The 18,643-nt window shown below is 40.3% G+C and overlaps 2 protein-coding genes across 4 annotated transcripts; one reads left to right on the forward strand and one right to left on the reverse strand.

The window, feature by feature from the left end:
- Positions 1 to 1,231: 1,231 nt before the first annotated feature.
- Positions 1,232 to 9,969, reverse strand: uhmk1 (U2AF homology motif (UHM) kinase 1). The gene is made up of 9 exons (XM_005451131.4): positions 8,561 to 9,969; positions 7,789 to 7,918; positions 6,567 to 6,753; positions 5,553 to 5,747; positions 5,355 to 5,449; positions 5,200 to 5,276; positions 4,963 to 5,061; positions 4,745 to 4,833; positions 1,232 to 4,246 (listed from the first exon to the last, which is right to left on the reverse strand). The coding sequence occupies exons 1-9, from the start codon at positions 8,859 to 8,861 to the stop codon at positions 4,100 to 4,102; spliced, it is 1,320 nt and encodes a 439-aa protein (XP_005451188.1). The 5' UTR covers positions 8,862 to 9,969; the 3' UTR covers positions 1,232 to 4,099.
- Positions 9,970 to 10,264: 295 nt separating this feature from the next.
- Positions 10,265 to 16,920, forward strand: akr1a1b (aldo-keto reductase family 1, member A1b (aldehyde reductase)). Of its 3 annotated transcripts, none has more exons than XM_003444295.4 (9): positions 10,265 to 10,418; positions 13,423 to 13,518; positions 14,233 to 14,352; positions 14,527 to 14,678; positions 14,963 to 15,158; positions 15,248 to 15,447; positions 15,819 to 15,891; positions 15,984 to 16,070; positions 16,606 to 16,920. In XM_003444295.4, exons 2-9 carry the CDS (start codon positions 13,438 to 13,440, stop codon positions 16,669 to 16,671), a joined length of 975 nt encoding a protein of 324 aa, XP_003444343.1. In that variant the 5' UTR covers positions 10,265 to 10,418; positions 13,423 to 13,437; the 3' UTR covers positions 16,672 to 16,920. The 3 variants fall into 3 exon arrangements, with proteins under 3 accessions (XP_003444343.1, XP_005451186.1, XP_005451187.1); XM_005451129.4 differs by lacking the exon at positions 10,265 to 10,418 and adding an exon at positions 10,431 to 10,553; XM_005451130.3 differs by lacking the exon at positions 10,265 to 10,418 and adding an exon at positions 12,041 to 12,218.
- Positions 16,921 to 18,643: the final 1,723 nt, after the last annotated feature.

The following is an 18,643-nucleotide window of genomic DNA, read 5'->3' on the forward strand; positions in this document are numbered from 1 at the left end:
TCTCTCTCTCACAGCTCTGTGGAAGCATTTTCTTTTTATAGACTATTCATGCTTCCAGTGAAATAAAGAGCAGCACTGGACTCAGACATTCAGGTAACAAACGCTTCATAAAATCAACAAGTATTTCTATCCGTTTATAAAAGCCAGCTGGTCACATTATCATTTTTAAGGTGCAGCCACAGACAGACCTGCTTTGCCCTTTTCACTACAAACTACTAACAGTAAAAACCACAACTCAACTCAACTGATTATATACGACAAAAACATATGAAACTAACCATGTTGCAGTGCTTTAACGACGACAGTGTGGATTCATGTTAAGCAGTCGCTCGATATAACAGCCGGTTTTATTTTGTTCTTTTTCAGTCGAACATCTTGAACTTCGTCTCTGTGCTTCTCTGGTTTATTGTGTGCTGTGGCTGGCAGTCCAAAAGAAACTGTGGATGGCCCCAGTCGGTATTCATGAGTAGTGAAACCACCCTTACAGCCCATTTTAGGTGGAGAATAGCTTACCATTTTCCACACAAACAAGGAATTCACTTCACAATATTCAATCTCTCCTTGTAACACTTTGTAAGCCAATTAATCAATCTGACTGGGTGAATAGATGTGGGGTGTTTTTTTATTTAGCCCTGTTTTACAGTTACATAATGTGCTTACATGCCACAGATCTACAACCTGCTTTACCATAAAGTGTTTGAAAAGACTCAAGTTTTAAAACTCAAGATTTTGGTTCAGCGATGCTCTCAGCTCTCAACTCAACAGAGATGCTCTCAACTTTGGAATTCACATTTCAGGCAAAAACACATAAAGTTTGTAGAAAAATACATCTTTAGACCTTTCCAAGGATAACACTGCTGTTTCTCTTTCAGTTTATATTTTAAGTATAATCCAAATGAAATCGGATTATATTTAAAAAAAAAAAAAAAAAAAAAAAAAGAGTATTAATGCATAAACTTATTCTCCTCATCGACGTCACCATCTGGTTTCTATCACGTTTTTATGTTTCAGCAGCATACTCAGCTGCTGCTTTTCACACACCAGACTTTAAAGAAGACTTATTACGCCAGCTCAATATCATTATTACTGGACTCCAATACAGTGACTTTGCATGTTGCACTGTTCACAATAACTCCTTTTACCACATTCTGAGCCTTACTCTTCAGTCCACCCTGTCTGAAACAAATCGTTTCCTCTCCCTTTGAGCCAAATTTCTTCTGACTAGCAAACCTTTACAAAACACAAGATATATTATGGAAATCTGCCCTCAGCGGCAGAAAACAAGGAAAAACATAACAGGTCAACTGTAAGGGTAACTTTGAGCAAAAAAACAAAACAAAAAACTTTTGTTCAGTTTAATATAATCAAAGCTGTTTTGTTGCTAGCTGTTGCTAGCCCAACAGTAACCACCCATGTTTCTAAGAGCTCCGGTTCTAGAAGTGAATATCCCATTCATTTTCTCCATTGATGTGGACTGGTTCGCATATAGCGCTTTTCTACTCTAAGCACTCAAAGGACTTTACATGTTGTTGTTCAGAAAGTTACTTTTAACAGAGAAGGAACTACACATCCCACAATGCACTGCACACCCCAGATTCCAGAGGAAACAACTTTCAGCCTTCTTGAATTTAATCTTGTTCGTTCCCCATCATAGTGTTGTAAAATAATAGTTGTCAATATATTTTGTAGTTGGTGTTTGCGTATGTAGTAAAGTACAAGTTCTCAATATAGTAAAGGGCTTTGTTCCTGCCTGGAATCACTGATTGCGGCTTTTCCATTTCAAGAAGGATTCAAGTCAGAATTTGAGGATTTAGGTCATGATTGTGGGTGAAGTAGTTCTTTTCCATTTTACTCTACTATGAATAAAATGCTTTCTTTTTTTTGTTAAAACAAGGTTGCTATCTGCTTTCTACAGGAGCACACAGCGCTGCTTCATAATGTTGTCGCCTGTAGCCAGTCTGCTTTGGATGGTTACAAAATTACAGCTCACGATCAAAATCAACATGAAGAATATAACGGGAATTTCACTTCTAGAATCTTGCATTATTAGCATTAGTGTTTACCGCAGCTAACACCTGCATTGTCAAATGTAGCTTAGAGCTTTTGATTAATAGCTACTTAGTCGGGCTTTAAGAAGAAAAATTAGCAGTGAGCAACTAATGAAGGAATAGAGAAAAATGATTTGTTCCAGGTTATTGTTGGTAACAGTGCACTTTAATTTGTGTGGACACTAAAACTGCTGGACGGAGGTTATTTCATAAGGCATCAGCAAAGGCTTCAGCTATAAGCACATGCAGCTGTAGCACAATCAGCTGTCATTGCAGCATTTTGGTTAGTTAGCTAGCCTGTGAATGTCATAGGGCACTTGTGTAGAAATTGTCTGATGTTTCAAAAGACTTTCAGAGCGGTCTTGGTGTTTACTATAAACCCACTAATGGAAAAGAATAAAACCAAGAAAACAAAAAACACATTCCACTGCAAAAACACCAAAACCTGCTGCTCAAAGATGCAAAATATTAACTTTGTTGGCTCCAGGAAATCTTTATCTCAAGGCTACATGTTTTGTTTTGATTTCTTTTTTTTCCTCATCATGCAAAAAGCAGCATTTCAAGAAACTGGCAGAAGTATGAAAAGTGCTACCACAGGATGATGATGCTACAACACTGGGCTGGCAGTGTACAATCAATCACCTGGATCATGCACCAGCACACTGGAAGCTTGTCATATATTAAACTTTATCTAGTTAGTACAGTAGCCTTCACCTTGCAACAGCACTGCACAGCCTTTAAAGCCACAATGTGCAAGATTTAAAAACAGTGATGACAGCAACACGGACTGTACCAACTCAAGATTGTCTTAAAAAAAAAGTCATAAAGAAAGAGGCTACAAATATCCTCCAGGTAGTGGCTTTACACCACTTGTTCAGGGTATTCTCCAATGTCCCACTGCACACATCTGCATCCAATATCTGGTTGATGCTTTGGCTCCGGACTACAAAACTACGAGGTAAACGGAACACATCACTGGCTCAAGTCAGAGGAAGTTAGAAGACATTTTCACCTCTGCTGGAACCATTTTTTGTTCACAGACTTATTTACCTACTAGTTCTTCAGTTTTATCTCTTAATTTTCTTGCTTGTGTGTTGCAGTGAAAAAAAACAACTATGCTTACTGCATGTTTTTCTGAAGGGTTTCACACACAATGAAAATAATCAAAATAGATAATAGAGCACATTGGCTTTAAATGAAAGGCTACGACGCATAAGGCTACAGGATAGGGTGCAGAGACCCCTCGGCTTGCTCAGATAATGGCAGTGAGTTAGTGCGTGAAAACTACCAGCTAGTGGAAGCATTAGTCAAACAATATCTCCTTGAAAACAGGCAGAAGACACCTGGATATTCCCCTGGTACCAAGTCATTTCCTCTAAAACGTTTAACCTAAAAAGATATATAAATAGGCAATATTAATAGAATGCTTTCACCACAGTAAATTTTCACTTTGAAGGGGTGTGATTTTCAGGGTGTTTTTGTCATTAGTTTTGAGTTTGATGCATAAAACTCCCTTTAAATTACTACTTAACATCTGCTACATGTTTTTAGCAGCATTCAGTATAAAGCTGATGAAATAAAGTCTCTCTTTATATATTTATCAAGTGAGATGTCCTTTAGAAGTTTTTAAATGCAGTGCAGAGCTGTGATTTTTCATCTTGCAACTCTGATGGGAGGTTTTATGAGTGAATGAAAGTGATACGGAAGCTCGAACAGGCACTGCGGTCCCCAGAACGCAAGCCTCTGGCTAACAGATATTAAATGAGACAGATCTAGTATATATTAAAGCACTGGATGGATAAAAAGAGCACACAGACTGAAGGCGGAGGCTCACCACAGCTCAGTTTGCACTCTGCATGAAACACAGATTTGCTGTAGAAAACTGCATGCAGAACTACACTCACTCATATCTGAAAGAGCTTAAACTGCAGGGCAGCTACTCATTACTGCAGGTATGTTTATGGGGAGGTGACTTCTCCCTTGTGGTGACCTTTGCAGTTGTGTTTTTAACATGCAAACTATGCTGAGGTGTAAATTGAGGATTTAAAAGTTCACTGGACAGTCTGATAGAGGTAACCTCTTTTATAGGCGCTCAGAGGGTAGAAGGTAGCCACAACAAACTTTCCATCGAAGGTGCGGCCTGTCAGCAGCCTCTGAGCCTCTTTGCAGTCGCTGGAGTTGGCATACTCCACAAACACCTGTGGACAGAAGGGAAATGAAGATTTAGTGGGTGCATTTGTTTGTATTTTACAACTATGCTAAATACATGCTTTCAACTCATTTAGATAATGAGCTGCAAACAATTTTCCTTTATAAAACATCTGATTTAATGGGACTTCATGCTAAAATAAAGGTTAATAAATTTAAAATAAATTTGTCATCATTTTCTGCTGTAATGACTGCATTATTAATCCATCTTCTGAACTGGATTTATAGATATACATTTATATACAGTGAGATGAAAAGTCTGAAAATAAACAAAAGATCGGTCGTGTTTTAACATAAACCTGCAGCAGCAAAGGAAGTGTGAATTGTAATGTTTTCTTTCAAGGCTTCTCTTAATAAAATACAGCAACTGTGAAATGATGGAAGATTAAAACCCTCTCAGATTTAAATTCATTTGAAAGGTGTGAAAAAGCTGTATTTGTTTAGAAGGAAAGTTTAAAAAGCACCTTTAGAAGGACAAAAAGACTCACCTGTCCTTTCCCTGGATTCTCCTTGGGGATGAGCAGAGAAACCACGGATCCGTACTTCTGGCACTCCTCTTTCATGTCCTCCAGGATATCTGGGAATGACAATCCGACATTTTTACTTAACTGAGGCAATGATGGAATAATAAAGCTTTGAGAAATCAGTGAAGGATAGAAGCAACACAAAAATATAGAAAGAAAAAGAAAAAAACATGCTGTTGTACCTTCGTATTCATCCTCATTGTGCAGGTGGCTGTCATCGATTAGGTTGAGCAGACGCAGAACAGGAGAAGGCAGCAGAACCAGGTCTTCAATGTGAGGTGCTGTTACACACACACACACACACACACACACACACACACACACACACACACACACACACACACACACACACACCTCTAAGTATAACACACCAGAGAGTTGTGTTTATCTTGGTGAATGTCTCAAATATTGACACTTACCAAAGGGAATACTGAAGAATGGGCTCAGCAGGGCAGTTTCAGCTGTGCATCTTTGTTTTGGATCGGTGACAAGCATGCTGCAGACACAAAGTAACATGAGTCAACAACCGGAGCCATTGTGATAAGACTTCACTGTTTAGTGGATGATTCTTTACCTTTTGATAAGGTCTCTGAGGTGATAGACGGGGATGGCAGGGCACGCCAGGCTGTTGTTGGCAAAGACATGGTCTACAATGGCAGCGCTGTTATCCTACAGGGCAGAAAACCATACTGTGTAAGCTCATGTCTTTCTATTGCACCAAAGGTCAGTGTTAGATTTTTCTTTGCTTAAAACTTGGAGAGCTTTGCCATACCTTCCACTCTTGTGAGCGGACGGTGTCTTTGAGTTTGATTCCTGAGAACATCTCCAGCAGGATGATGCCCAGGCTCCACAGGTCGACGGCGGCCGTGCAGCCCGAGTCTCCCATTTCCACCCCTGCCTGAGCCAGGCTGTTCTGAAGCTCAGCCTCCGGTGCGCGGTACCCGTCTGTCTGGATGTACTTGACATCCTGCAAGATAAGGATGTCGTAATTTCACAAACAGAGCTATCCCTGCTCCTCTTTTATTAACATTCAGATCTAAATACACACTAGATCATTAGGATTTACTCATATTTTAATAATGATTTTATCTTTAGTTAACATAAAAACAAAATGAGCACAAAACATTTTTTCTAGTCATCTCTATTAAGTGCATTTATTTCTTTTCAAATGGTGTGCTCTAAACGCATTTGATACAGACTGATTCATAAAAGCTTAAACTCAATTGCTAGTTGGTTCAGCTCCAACCAAGAAGACAAACAGAGAGCCTTGTGTTAAGAAGTTCTGTCAATAAGAGGAAAAACTCTCAATGCCTCCATAAGGTGAAGCTTGGAATAACAACAGTTGCTTTATCTCCAAATTGCTCAGGCTCTCTCATAATCTGCTTTCAGCAGCCTGCTACTGGCTGTCAGCTTTCTTTTGCCTGCCCTAAGTCTGTCACGCAAAGTCTCCTGAGGTATCCATGTCTGCTAACACCTAGGCCTCTCTTTAGTCTCATCTGCACCTGCAGACATCCTGCAACAACAGCAGGAAACCACAGACTAGCGGCCATCACAAACTGGTCAAAACCCACCTAATCAGTGCCAAACTCACTATTGAATGAACCTGTATCTTCCACCACATCCACCTTTTTCTGGATTTTTTAAAATCTCTTGAACAATATTTAAAGTTAAAGAAAATCTTCTGTAAAAAGACACATCTTTAACTTCAGTCATTGCATCATGTTTTTTTAATGTTAGGGAATAAATTGTTGAGGTTAAAATATTGAGAATAATAACAAAAACCCACCTGGTTTCCCTGTTTGAAGCTGAGGCCAAAGTCGATGAGCTTGAAGGACTCGTCATCAGCGCTCCAGAGGATGTTGCGTGGTTTGAGGTCTGCGTGGACGTAGCCTTCTCTGTGAAGGAAGGCGAGAGCCTCGAGGATGTCTCTGGCACAGTGCTGGACAAGCCACATGGAGTGGCCCTGCTGGGCTCTAAACACAAATGTTGAACTAGGATGTTACACAGGTAGCTCACATCCTCTTAGCAATAACAAAATCTAACATTATTTATTATATAACATGATCACTGGTCCAGATGCTGTTTACATTGTTAAAAATCCTGTATTACATCTGGAAAAAAAAAGCAACACTGAACAATCTTCACTCCCAACAACTGATAAATAGTGCTGTCAAACTATCCCACAATACGTCACTTTATGTTGTAGTACAGCCACAATACATGCAGCATATTTGTTTGACCAGCAGATGGCATTATGTGCTGCTTGAATGAGGTTTTGCAACAGTACATCAGTATGGCAAAACATGAAGCCTTCTCTTCATGTTTTAGAAAAAGAAAACTATGTTACTGTCCAATGTATTTAGAAGGCAATAAAAGACTTAACGCATAATGTTGCAAAAGTCTGTAGTGTAAATATAGAAACTACTGCCATGAGAAATGCCACCAACTTTTCACAGTTTAAGTTGAAAAGTAGACATATACAAATCAAAATCATAAAATTTTGTCATTTGCAGAGACTACTGACAGTGTCAGGATGGGGGAAAAATGCAAATGAAACATGGTAAGGATCCCATTACTCTGCCATAGACAGAGTAATGGGATTGGCTTGGTTGTGCCTCAGTCCTACGTAGACTACGTAGAGCTATGCAGACACCTGTCTACATGTGATAGCTGTCACCAGGGGTTACTGTCAAAATATAAATATGTGGAACAACTATTCCTGTTTGCTCCCCCCTGAGAAGACTGAGAAGACAGAAGTCATACCATACAAAGAACTTCTTTGTAATGAAATAAAATTCAAACATGCAGCTACTGCATGAGGTTCTCAGGCTGCTATTTTAACCTTTGACTATTTTTCCCCACTTCTTTCACTTTGTTAACTCTAATCTATTCCAGTTCAGTTTTCAACCAATCAGCATTCTATCTATCCACAGTTTCATCCATACTGGCTACGAGCTATTGTTTTTTTAAATCACTACTCCACACAATAGTGATATCACCTCACTTACCTTACACCTTGGGTGCTACTGTTGCGTCTCACCAGCAGCTCAGACACGCTGACATCCAGGAGCTCCAGCAAAAGACAGCGTGTGGTGACACTCATAGAGCTGTGGTTGGTAAACACTCCATACAGTGTGACTGAGAAACAAACAGGGGAAAAGAATGCATCGTTACACACATGGTGAGAATGATAATACTTAGAACTTCATTGAGGTTTTCAACAAAAAACAGTCAATAACAGTGCAATGCCAGCAGAAAGACATACCAGTATAAGACCATCTTGCTGATCTGTACAGACATGATCCTTATGACATAAATGGATTATTACAATCCACTGAAGTTAAGCTTTCACAATAACTTTTAAGAACTACTTAAGGCCGGATGAGGGTGTTGAAGATTGGCATGTTACTAGATAAGAGTTCATGAGTTATTATAAAGAAAATAAACAAACTAGGGTGGGGACAAATCAGATGACTGGGTTTTCTAAGCAAATACTGCAAAAATAGGCAGTGATTTTCTAATAAATTTGACATTTATTGGTTACAAAAACGCTACATATTAAGCTTTTCCGCAGTTGTAGATCCACTCTGGTCTCTTATACACATGTACTGTTGAAATGGCAGTTTTTCAGATATGTGAGGTTGTTCTTCGTCTGCTTTGTAAACGAATGATTAGGTAGGTTGCGCTTCTATACAGGAAAAGAAAAGTAGTTTGTTATGCAACTGTTTTAATGGTCCACATGAGAGCAAACGTTTTACACAAGTGAAATAAGGCTTTTACCGATGTTTTTATGTCCCTGGATGTCTTCCAGCACGGACCTCTCCTTGTGATACCCGTAATCTCCTCCCTGAGTGTCGGCTTGAAACTCCTTCACAGCTGCAGTGGCTCTGCCCGAGCTGACCCGGTACACCGAGGCCGAGACTCCCTGGCCGAGACGCGACTGGACAGTCCAAAGCTCGCCGAAGATCTCAAACAGCACCGGCTTCATGCTCTGGTCTACGCCGCCCTGTGGGGGCAGGATGCTGTCCGGGTGCGGGGCCTGAACCTTTGCGCTGGGCTCGGAGGAGCCGCAGTGAGCCATTAAGGGAGGGGGGACAGGAGAAGAGGAGCCAGCTAGATGACTGGTGGCAGCAGCTGCAGGATCATTGCAAAGACGACTGTACCGGGACGCGTCAACAGCAGCGAGCACACTCTCTGACTAAGCCTACGTCAGTGTTCAAACTAACCCGAAAGCAATATCCGAGCATATCAGACGACAGTTTGCTGCCCGAGACGGCCAAAGTGAGTTCAAGCCAGTCAGCTGACAGAAAGTGAGCTAACTTATCTCCAAACTAGCCATTGAGTTTGAGCACAGAGATAAACCGCCGCCACAGCGCACGGGCTGAAGCTTCCCCCATAATGCACCGGGCAATATTAAAGCGTAAGAAGTTATAACAATAACTTCGAAAATATTATCCGCTACTGCTGCGAAGTTCGACTTGAGTTGTAAACTCAGGTTGTTGATATTGATCTTACTTCCGTTTCTACCGCCCTCCTTCCTTGTTGGTGCATGTTTCTCAGCACTCTGCCCCCTACCGGGAGGGAGTGTACTTACACTATTTCAGATTATTAAACAAATTTATGTTGGTTAACTAAAATTCAACTATAAGCTAAACGTAGTTTGAAAAAAAAAAAAACAACAACTAATATTTAACCGTTTTTTGGAGTCATTACAGGGGACATCTGCCTCTATTTCACTCTATTCCTAACATCCTCCTCTGTCACACCAACACTCTGTATGTCCGGTGTAAATACCTCCACGGGTCTCCTCTGAGGTCTTCTTTTCCTCCTATCTGGCAGCTCAGTATTTAACATCCTCTGTCCATTGTATCCCTACCCCTCCTCTGCACATGACTCTCTAACTTTGTCTCCAAATTGCTCAGTCTCAACTGTCTCTCGAATGTACTCATGTGTAATCCTGTCCCTCCTGATCACGCCTAAGAAAATCAGGTGAACTGTGGGGCTGTATGAGCAGGGCAAACCCACATTTGACCCACCTGCGTCCCAGGTGGATGTGTCCACACAGAGCCCACAGCAGTTTTGTCCTTTGGGGCACCCATATGGGTTTTTCTTTTAAATCACTGATAAAATATCATACATATTCGTTAATATCCCACTACACAATAATATACTTGGGGACGTCTGAAGGACTTTATTAATTTGTTTATTTATTATTTATAAAAACGACGTAAATGTGGAATGGAATATCGCTTCTTTTGTTCTCTAGAGAATATATCGGATTGATATCCGATATATATTTGCAAAGTAAGCCACTAAAGCTAGTAACCTATTTGAAAGCCCTTAAATTAAGATAATTTCGTTATCCAATAGTTTTTACTTTATTTCAGAGTAGACCTTTTCCCGTTCTGTTACACAGTTTGTGCATTTTTACGTTATTATTATTATTTTTCTGTGAACTACCTTTAGATTCCCCGGAAATGGAAGAATCATCATACCGGAAAAGGAAAACGTCAACAAGATGAGGTGGTGTTTTTGAACATTTAGCAGAAAACAGCACTCTCACAGTGGTCCTACGCTGCAGGAGGACAACCGGAACAGGTCGTTGACTGAAGTCGGCAGCTTTTAAAACCTTGAAACAGTAAGTTGACGAATCAAAGTGAGCACAGAGCCGTGAAGGAGGATTCACGTCATATAATTTTACAGCATGCAGTCACTGAAGTGTCAGCTCCTAAAGCAGACGCTGTGTCGTTTGTGTGTCGGTTTCGGCAGCAGGGTGAGTGTGTGCAGACTTCTACTAAAAACTGACTTTAAAGATAGTAACGCGAGAGAATGTGAGAGTTGGCTTCAATAGAAGCTACAACAGCAGCCGGCTGTTATTTCAACAGAAAGTGTGGCGGCTGCTGTTTTTAACGAGCAGCTGTTACATTCATTTTTTTTTTTCCTGAAGACAATCTCAGCAACAAGCGAAATCACCGAATGACTTCACAACCACAACACTTTATCTAACCGTAGCCCCCTCTTTACTACGTGTAGCATTGTTTGCTAACATCCATCCATCCATCCATTCGCTTCCGCTTATCCTTTCCGGGGTCGCGGGGGGCGCTGGAGCCTATCCCAGCTGTCATAGGGCGAGAGGCGGGGTACACCCTGGACAGGTTGCCAGTCTGTCGCAGGGCCACTGTCCTTGATGTCGAAGGACAGTGAGCGCGAGGACAGTGGTATTGAGGTGTGGCAGGGCGCGTGACTTTCCAGAAAACCAGCTGACTTTCAGGGATTTTTGGAAAGATCTGGAAAATATTGGTGTTTTTGCAGATTGGTCAGTCGAGTTGTAAACCAAATTAACACAGCTTTCCTTTCCTGCAATTAAAAAAGAATGCAGAAGGAAAACAAGTTTAACATACGACATGAAAAAAAGAGCTGTCAGACCTGCTGAAACAGGGCAAAATATACCTCTATAACCATAAAAGTCATTTTCTAATTGTAATGCATTTACTAAAGGTGTTGCAGAAATGAATCAAGGGCATTGAACAAGTAAGAAGATTGTTTTGAACTGAGCTTTCAGCCAAAGGAGGCACGTTTAAGGTTCCCAACCTGACGAGCCCCATGAGGTCCCACAAGATGATTAACAAAAGGGGGGAAAAGGAGAAAAACGGTTATGCCGCATTGTTCTCCGCTCATGCACCTTGTAGGCACCTTGTAGGTGACCACTTTTTTGGAGCCATTTCAGTGGTCATTTGGATATAAAACTGCATGCATGCATTCAACAGCCAAAACAAAGAAACTGCCATTCTTCCCTCTGGAGTCATACTTCTACCATCAATAATGCTCAGTTTTTAGAGTGCCACGTGTCTGTCAAAGAAAGACATCAGGTGCTTAAAAGCTGACATTGACATGGGAACCACAAAGTGTGTGGGCCTGATGTTAGTGAAAGCTACTGATGTCAGTAGATAGATGATAACCAAGAAGTTCACAGATGATTTGTAGATTCTGACTATAAATTGTTTACACCACCCTCTGCCATCTAGTGATCAAGCCTTCAAAGTCTCAAAAGGCACCAGAACTGATGTGGAGTTTTTTTGTTTTTGTTTTTTTTTTAACTTTGTGGCTTCATAGTGTAGTAGTTTACACATTTGCCTAACAAGTGAAACATCCCTAACGGGCACCCAGAAGGAGACACAAATTCCTTTGAAATTGCATAAGACATAAAAAATCTAGTGAATACGGAAGCAGCTGAAAGCAGTTACTATTTATGTCATCAGTGGAAGATGTCTGAGAGGAACGTGGCACAAGCAGATAGTGTTTGTGTTAGGCGGTGCGAGTCAGAGAGGGCGGGTACAGGTGTTTTGGATCAACAGAAACGTAGTTCCTTCTACACGCTGCCACACTGAGCTCATTCACGTCCGGGCTTGCACTACCTACTGACTGATACACATCTATGGTAGGTATTATTAGATTAGATGTGTTTCTATGATGTTCAAAATTAGATGAGAAACAATTTTGCATATATGGGCTTTGTATAATTAATGTTTGTGTGAGTGCACTTTGAGAAATTTCTTTGTATGTTGAATCTCAAATCCAACTCTGAGAAAAATCCTCAAGTTTCTTACTTTCAGGTCTTTTTATTTGAAGTATTGTAATTTCTATATAGTGAGGGGAATGATCACATCCCTCTAGCTCAGGGGTAGGCAACTCCTCGAGTGCCGGTGTCCTGCAGGTTTTAGATGTGTCCTTGATCCAATACAGCTGATTCAAATTGCTAAAAGACCTCATTAACATGTGTCAAGGTTCTCCAGAGTCCTGGTAATGAACTAATCATTTGATTTAGCTGTGTTGACTCAGGGTGATATCTAAAACCTGCAGGACACCGGCACTCGAGGCCTGGAGTTGCCTACCCCTGCTCTAGCTGTTGAAAATGCAAGTCAGCAGCCTTCATTTCCTTTCATGCTTCCTTTTCAGCTTTTCTTTTTTTCCCTTTGGTGCAAAAACAACTTTGGAAATTCTCATACTTTAAGATGTGCAAGCTTTCAATTCAGAAATGTTTTTCATAAGCTGATATTTTTACTCCTGTATACAAACTTAATTCTAGTGTTCTGGCTGCATTCTCATCATGTGATCTTTTGTTTAATCGAAGCTAAATTTTGATATTGATATATCCCTTATAAAGGCTTTGCACAGTCTGTCAATCCATTTGTCAGTCAATATGAGTTTAATTGGATCCTCCTTTTACTAGTTGGACAGTTGCTATACCAGTTTTTCAGCATGGAAACTGTTATTTATATTCATTTGTTTGACTATGATGTTTGGGATATAAAGTATATGGCTCAAGAATCTTATTTGTCCAGCTGTACCTGCTGGACTCATTAATGGTTTGAACTCTGTTTTCAAAGCATTAATTGGTCATTCTACCTGAGAATATCAATAATAATGCTATACTGTGAAACTGTGACATACTGTTGTTACACTGGTCATATATTTACTTTGCTGTCAGTTTCTCCTAAGACCTGTGTTTGTGTGCATCCTTGTCTTTGTCTTCAGTTTATGCAGTAAAAAACTACTGAATGGTGTACACTTCCTACTTTTTCGCAGCCACCTGAGTTGAGCAGATCTCACTGACTGGCTCTTACTCTGCTTTTCTTTTTAAGGTGCTTCTGAGAGGCATGAATGACTTTGCAGTTCTTAACACAGGGCGCAAGATGCCCCTCATTGGACTGGGAACATGGAAGAGTGAGCCTGGAAAGGTAGAAACTGCACTTCTGTCCTCCGGTTTTTAAGCCATTTGAGACTTTCTAATAAAATAAAATGGCGTTGCGTTTATCCCTTTCCCCTTTCCTTCATCTTTAATGTCGCACAATAAAGTTGCACTTTTTTTGTATCCTTAATTAAATTGGCATGTGTAAACTGAGAAGTGCTTTCTGTTTTTTACAAATTCAACTCTGCAGTTCTCTCAGCTTTTTGGATGTTTTTTTACTTGTCTATTTTATTTATTTATTATTGAAAAAAATATTATTTGGGGGAATTTTTTGCCTTTATTTGACAGGCTAGTAGTGAAGAGTAGACAGGAACAAGGGGAAGACACATTATTTTCACCATATATTATTTCAATATATTAGAAATGGAAAAAATACAGTTTATTACATTTAGATTGTCTTACATTTAAACTGATTTTGCCCATAAATTCCTATCAATATGCTTCACTGCCCCCAAGTGGACAATAAATCTTTTGATAAGTTCTAAGCATCCAGTGAACATTATTTTGACCATTATTAGTCTGAGCATGTGTGAATGAAAGTCAAATATAGTATTGTTGTATGTCTGGTAATTGCAGTCCATTTATTTTTCACGTGTTGGTCTGAGAATTTAGCAGATTCGGATGTTAAATTTAGATTTTTTGGTACAAACATTAAGAACGTGTATGGGTACTTACTGAAACTTTGTATATTTATTTCTAACAGGTGAAACAAGCAGTTATTTGGGCACTGGAAGCTGGGTATCGCCACATTGACTGTGCATCCATCTATGGCAATGAGGCTGAGATTGGAGAAGCCCTGCAGGAAAAGCTTGGACCCGAAAAGGTAAAACTGCTTCACTAAACTGTTCAAAGCTCCAGTAAAAACGCACATAAACTGTGTCCCTGAGGGCAACTGATTCTAGACCTGTCCGACTTTACTGACCAGTCAGGTCTACTACAGTCTTTAAAAACAAAAAAAAACAAAGAATTAATATCAATCGTGTTCTCTGTGCTCCAGTCCCTAAGAAGAGAGGATGTGTTCATCACATCCAAGCTGTGGAACAGCAAACACCATCCAGATGATGTCGAGCCAGCCCTCCTGAAGACCCTGAAGGACTTGAAGCTTGAATACCTGGACCTCTACCTCATCCACTGGCCTTACGCCTTTCAGTGAGCTCAGCCTCCACATGGTCCAATAATGAGACAGTTAGCTTATGTTCCCAAAACCACCTTGGTTATATCAAGATAACTGATGGATTGTTGTATATCTTATCTTATGCCAAGTTAATCTGCTCACAGCTTAATAGTTAGATTTTAAAATGATTTTGACAAGAACTATACTACTTCATAAAAAAAAAATGGTTATATAAAAATTATGACATTTCTTAAAAGTTAGTTGATGCTCAAACTGATAAACAAGCCTGTATTTTAAGACCTTCTTGGCTTGCTCCTAGACGAGGAGACGTTCCTTTCCCCAGACAGGAGGATGGCACTTTGCTATATGATGACACAGACTACAAGCTGACCTGGTCTGCCATGGAGAAGCTGGTGGGAAAGGGTCTTGTCCGAGCCATTGGCTTGTCCAACTTCAACAGCAGGCAGATTGATGACATCCTGTCGGTCGCCAGTGTCAAACCAACTGTCCTTCAGGTACAGGATGTTTGTGATGTTGATGATAATAAAAGGTGTTTGTAAAATGCCTGAGGTGACCCTGGTATTGCTTCATTTTTGCTGGACAGGTAGAATGCCACCCCTATCTGGCCCAGGTAGAGCTGCTGGCCCACTGTCGGGATCGGGGCCTGGTGGTGACGGCCTACAGTCCATTGGGGTCTGCTGATCGAGCCTGGAAACATCCGAACGAACCCATCCTGCTGGAGGAGTCTGTGATCTCTTCCCTTGCAGAGAAATATAAAAAGTCTCCAGCTCAGATTCTCCTGAGGTAAATTTATAGATCAGAATATCCGAAAGTATTCTGCATTTTTTTTTTAGCAGAGATCACACTGTGTCTCTGTTTATCTTTGACCTTTTTACATTCCTTGTTTCTTAAGGTTTCCAATTTTAGATTTCAAATGATGCCATCAAAAACACATCTAGATTCAGCTTGTTAGTCTGTAGCTCAGTATGCATCTAAACTGTGTACTGCATGGCACCTTTACTCACATTTGTAGTTTTATAACAGCAAACTAAAGCTAAAAAAGCAGTATACTACTTGTATAAAACTTGTGCTTGATGCTCTGGGCAGAAATGCACACTGGTAAGGTGACGAAATCCTCCAGCAGCTTCACATCAGCACAAATCCTGTATTTCCAGGTGGCAGACACAACGTGGAGTCGTAACAATCCCTAAGAGTGTGACCGAGTCCCGCATCAAAGAAAACATACAGGTGAAGTGAGATTTAAATAAATGTTACATCTTGTGGTCCAGCTACAGTGAGGTATGTTGTGTTATATGTAAAGGGGTTTTTGTTGTTGTCAGGTGTTTGACTTTACCCTTGAAGCAGAAGAAATGAAAAGTATTGGAGCACTGACCAGAGGCTGGCGCTACATCGTACCAATGATAGAAGTAAGTGGACTTTATCAGTACTCTAATAAGTCTTTATGTTGGGACATAACCGCTAAGTAGCTCTTACTGTCTACATCAGCTCTGCATTGATGAGCAGAGACAGAGATGCAACACTGTGCACAACATTTGCGTAAATCTTGTAAATACGAGCTGAAAATAATAAAAATACTATACCTGTCCTATGCTTATGAAGTTGGGGGTGGGTTGAAGTTAGTTTATATTGGATTATGGAGCTCTTATGTGTGATTTGGAAACCTGTAATTTGGAAAATGTTCATTGGATTGGATGAATATTAAATGTTCCATCTCTTTATTGAATATACTAAAGTCATTAAAGAATTAAGTTGGCTCATTTATTTTAAAAATTAATTTATTCAAAGGAGGTGGTTGATTTTTACCAGCTAAGCCATAGCGGAAACTAGATTGGATACGTATTTTCAGACAGTTTTGGTTGAATAGGAAAAAGCAGTTGATGTCAAGAATTAACACATGAACTTGCAAAATGCAAACAAAAAAAGCTAAATGTGTTACTGCAGGTGGAAGGAAAGCGCGTTCCCAGGGATGCCGGACATCCCTTCTACCCTTTCAATGACCCATATTGACAACTCACACTACAGCCTGAATTTGTGCCTTCAACAACCCCATCAACACACCTTCACCTTCCCACATGACTGATAAATGTTCCTGGGTCCTGCCATCGAAGTTTGTCTTTAGATTTTGTTCAATTCTGCACTTGCCGTTAGAGTAATTCAAGTTACTATTGGTGGTGGAGACTGAAAAACTGGTAACTGTAAACACACCGTACTGTATGTGTTAATTTTCTAATAAACATTTTGTTACTTCCCTTGCAAGTGTTTATTTCACTGAATGATTATTGGCTTAAGCTGTCTGTTTAATATTATATCTTAGAAGAAAGTGCTTTTAAGATTGTTTGGTGTGTCCATTTAAACCCATTCATTTCATCTGGTCTACATGACCGCCTCAATCATGCACAAAAAACAACAAGTCTATATAATACAGTCAAGTAATTAATAGTAATTTGTGAATTGTGAGTGCAGTTCTACAAGAAGGCTGACATACACCCAACAACCTGTTTCACAAGCATGAATATGACATCCATGGTTTGCATGGGGCGAGCGTTAAAACCAAATATATCCTGATATAGAAGTAACGAAACTTAAATTTCATTAAAAGTGCAGGCCATGAAACGAACTGCACATAAAAATTAAAGTTGAGAAATGTGCTGTAACTCCATCCCTCTTTTGTTTGTTTTTGTTTTAATTCAGTCTGATGCCTCCATTCTCCACCTATAACTCCAAATCACTGATGGTGTATGAATTCAAAAATTACAGTCTTTGAAAACAGAAGTTGTCTTTTGGTGCATAATTACAGTGGCTTGCAAAAGTATTTGGCCCCCTTGAACTTTTCCACATTTTGTCACATTACAGCCACAAACATGAGTCAGTTTTATTGGAATTCCAGGTGAAAGACCAATACAAAGTGGTGTACACTTGAGAAGTGGAACAAAAATCATACATGATTCCAAACATTTTTTACAAATAAATAACTGAAAAGTGGGGTGTGCGTAATTATTCAGCCCCCTGAGTCAATACTTTGTAGAACCACCTTTTGCTGCAGTTACAGCTGCCAGTCTTTTAGGGTATGTCTCTACCAGCTTTGCACATCTAGAGACTGAAATTCTTGCCCGTTCTTCTTTGCAAAACAGCTCCAGCTCAGTCAGATTAGATGGACAGCATTTGAACAGCAGTTTTCAGATCTTGCCACAGATTCTCGATTGGATTTAGATCTGGACTTTGACTGGGCCATTCTAACACATGGATATGTTTTGTTTTAAACCATCCCATTGTTGCCCTGGCTTTATGTTTAGGGTCGTTGTCCTGCTGGAAGGTGAACCTCCACCCCAGTCTCAAGTCTTTTGCCGACTCCAAGAGGTTTTCTTCCAAGGTTTCCCTGTATTTGGCTCCATCCATCTTCCCATCAACTCTGACCAGCTTCCCTGTCCCTGCTGAAGAGAAGCACCCCCAGAGCATGATGCTGCCACCACCATATTTGACAGTGGGGATGGTGTGTTCAGAGTGATGTGCAGTGGTAGTTTTCCGCCACACATAGGGTTTTGCATTTTGGCCAAAAAGTTCCATTTTGGTCTCATCTGACCAGAGCACCTTCTTCCACATGTTTGCTGTGTCCCCCACATGGCTTGTGGTAAACTGCAAACGGGACTTCTTATGGTTTTCTGTTAACAATGGCTTTCTTCTTGCCACTCTTCAATAAAGGCCAACTTTGTGCAGTGCACGACTAATAGTTGTGCTATGGACAGATTCCCCCACCTGAGCTGTAGATCTCTGCAGCTCGTCCAGAGTCACCATGGGCCTCTTGGCTGCATTTCTGATCAGCGCTCTCCTTGTTCAGCCTGTGAGTTTAGGTGGACGGCCTCGTCTTGGTAGGTTTACAGTTGTGCCATACTCCTTCCATTTCTGAATGATGGCTTGAACAGTGCTCCGTGGGATGTTCAAGGCTTGGGAAATCTTTTTGTAGCCTAAGCCTGCTTTAAAT

Source organism: Oreochromis niloticus, linkage group LG23, assembly GCF_001858045.2.
Source record: "Oreochromis niloticus isolate F11D_XX linkage group LG23, O_niloticus_UMD_NMBU, whole genome shotgun sequence".
NCBI classification, from domain to species: Eukaryota; Metazoa; Chordata; class Actinopteri; order Cichliformes; family Cichlidae; genus Oreochromis; species Oreochromis niloticus.

What these genes read in the sequence shown, in the direction of transcription:
- akr1a1b (XM_005451129.4), top strand. Translation starts at nt 10,485, where the DNA reads ATGCAGTCACTGAAGTGTCAGCTCCTAAAGCAGACGCTGTGTCGTTTG. An exon ending in GTGTCGGTTTCGGCAGCAGG is followed by an intron (nt 10,554 to 13,422) that starts GTGAGTGTGTGC and finishes TTTCTTTTTAAG; the next exon opens with GTGCTTCTGAGAGGCATGAA. An exon ending in AAAAGCTTGGACCCGAAAAG is followed by an intron (nt 14,353 to 14,526) that starts GTAAAACTGCTT and finishes TCTGTGCTCCAG; the next exon opens with TCCCTAAGAAGAGAGGATGT.
- uhmk1 (XM_005451131.4), bottom strand. Translation starts at nt 8,861, where the DNA reads ATGGCTCACTGCGGCTCCTCCGAGCCCAGCGCAAAGGTTCAGGCCCCG. An exon ending in TCCGCTCACAAGAGTGGAAG is followed by an intron (nt 5,450 to 5,552) that starts GTATGGCAAAGC and finishes TCTGCCCTGTAG; the next exon opens with GATAACAGCGCTGCCATTGT. An exon ending in CTCAGAGACCTTATCAAAAG is followed by an intron (nt 5,277 to 5,354) that starts GTAAAGAATCAT and finishes TTGTGTCTGCAG; the next exon opens with CATGCTTGTCACCGATCCAA.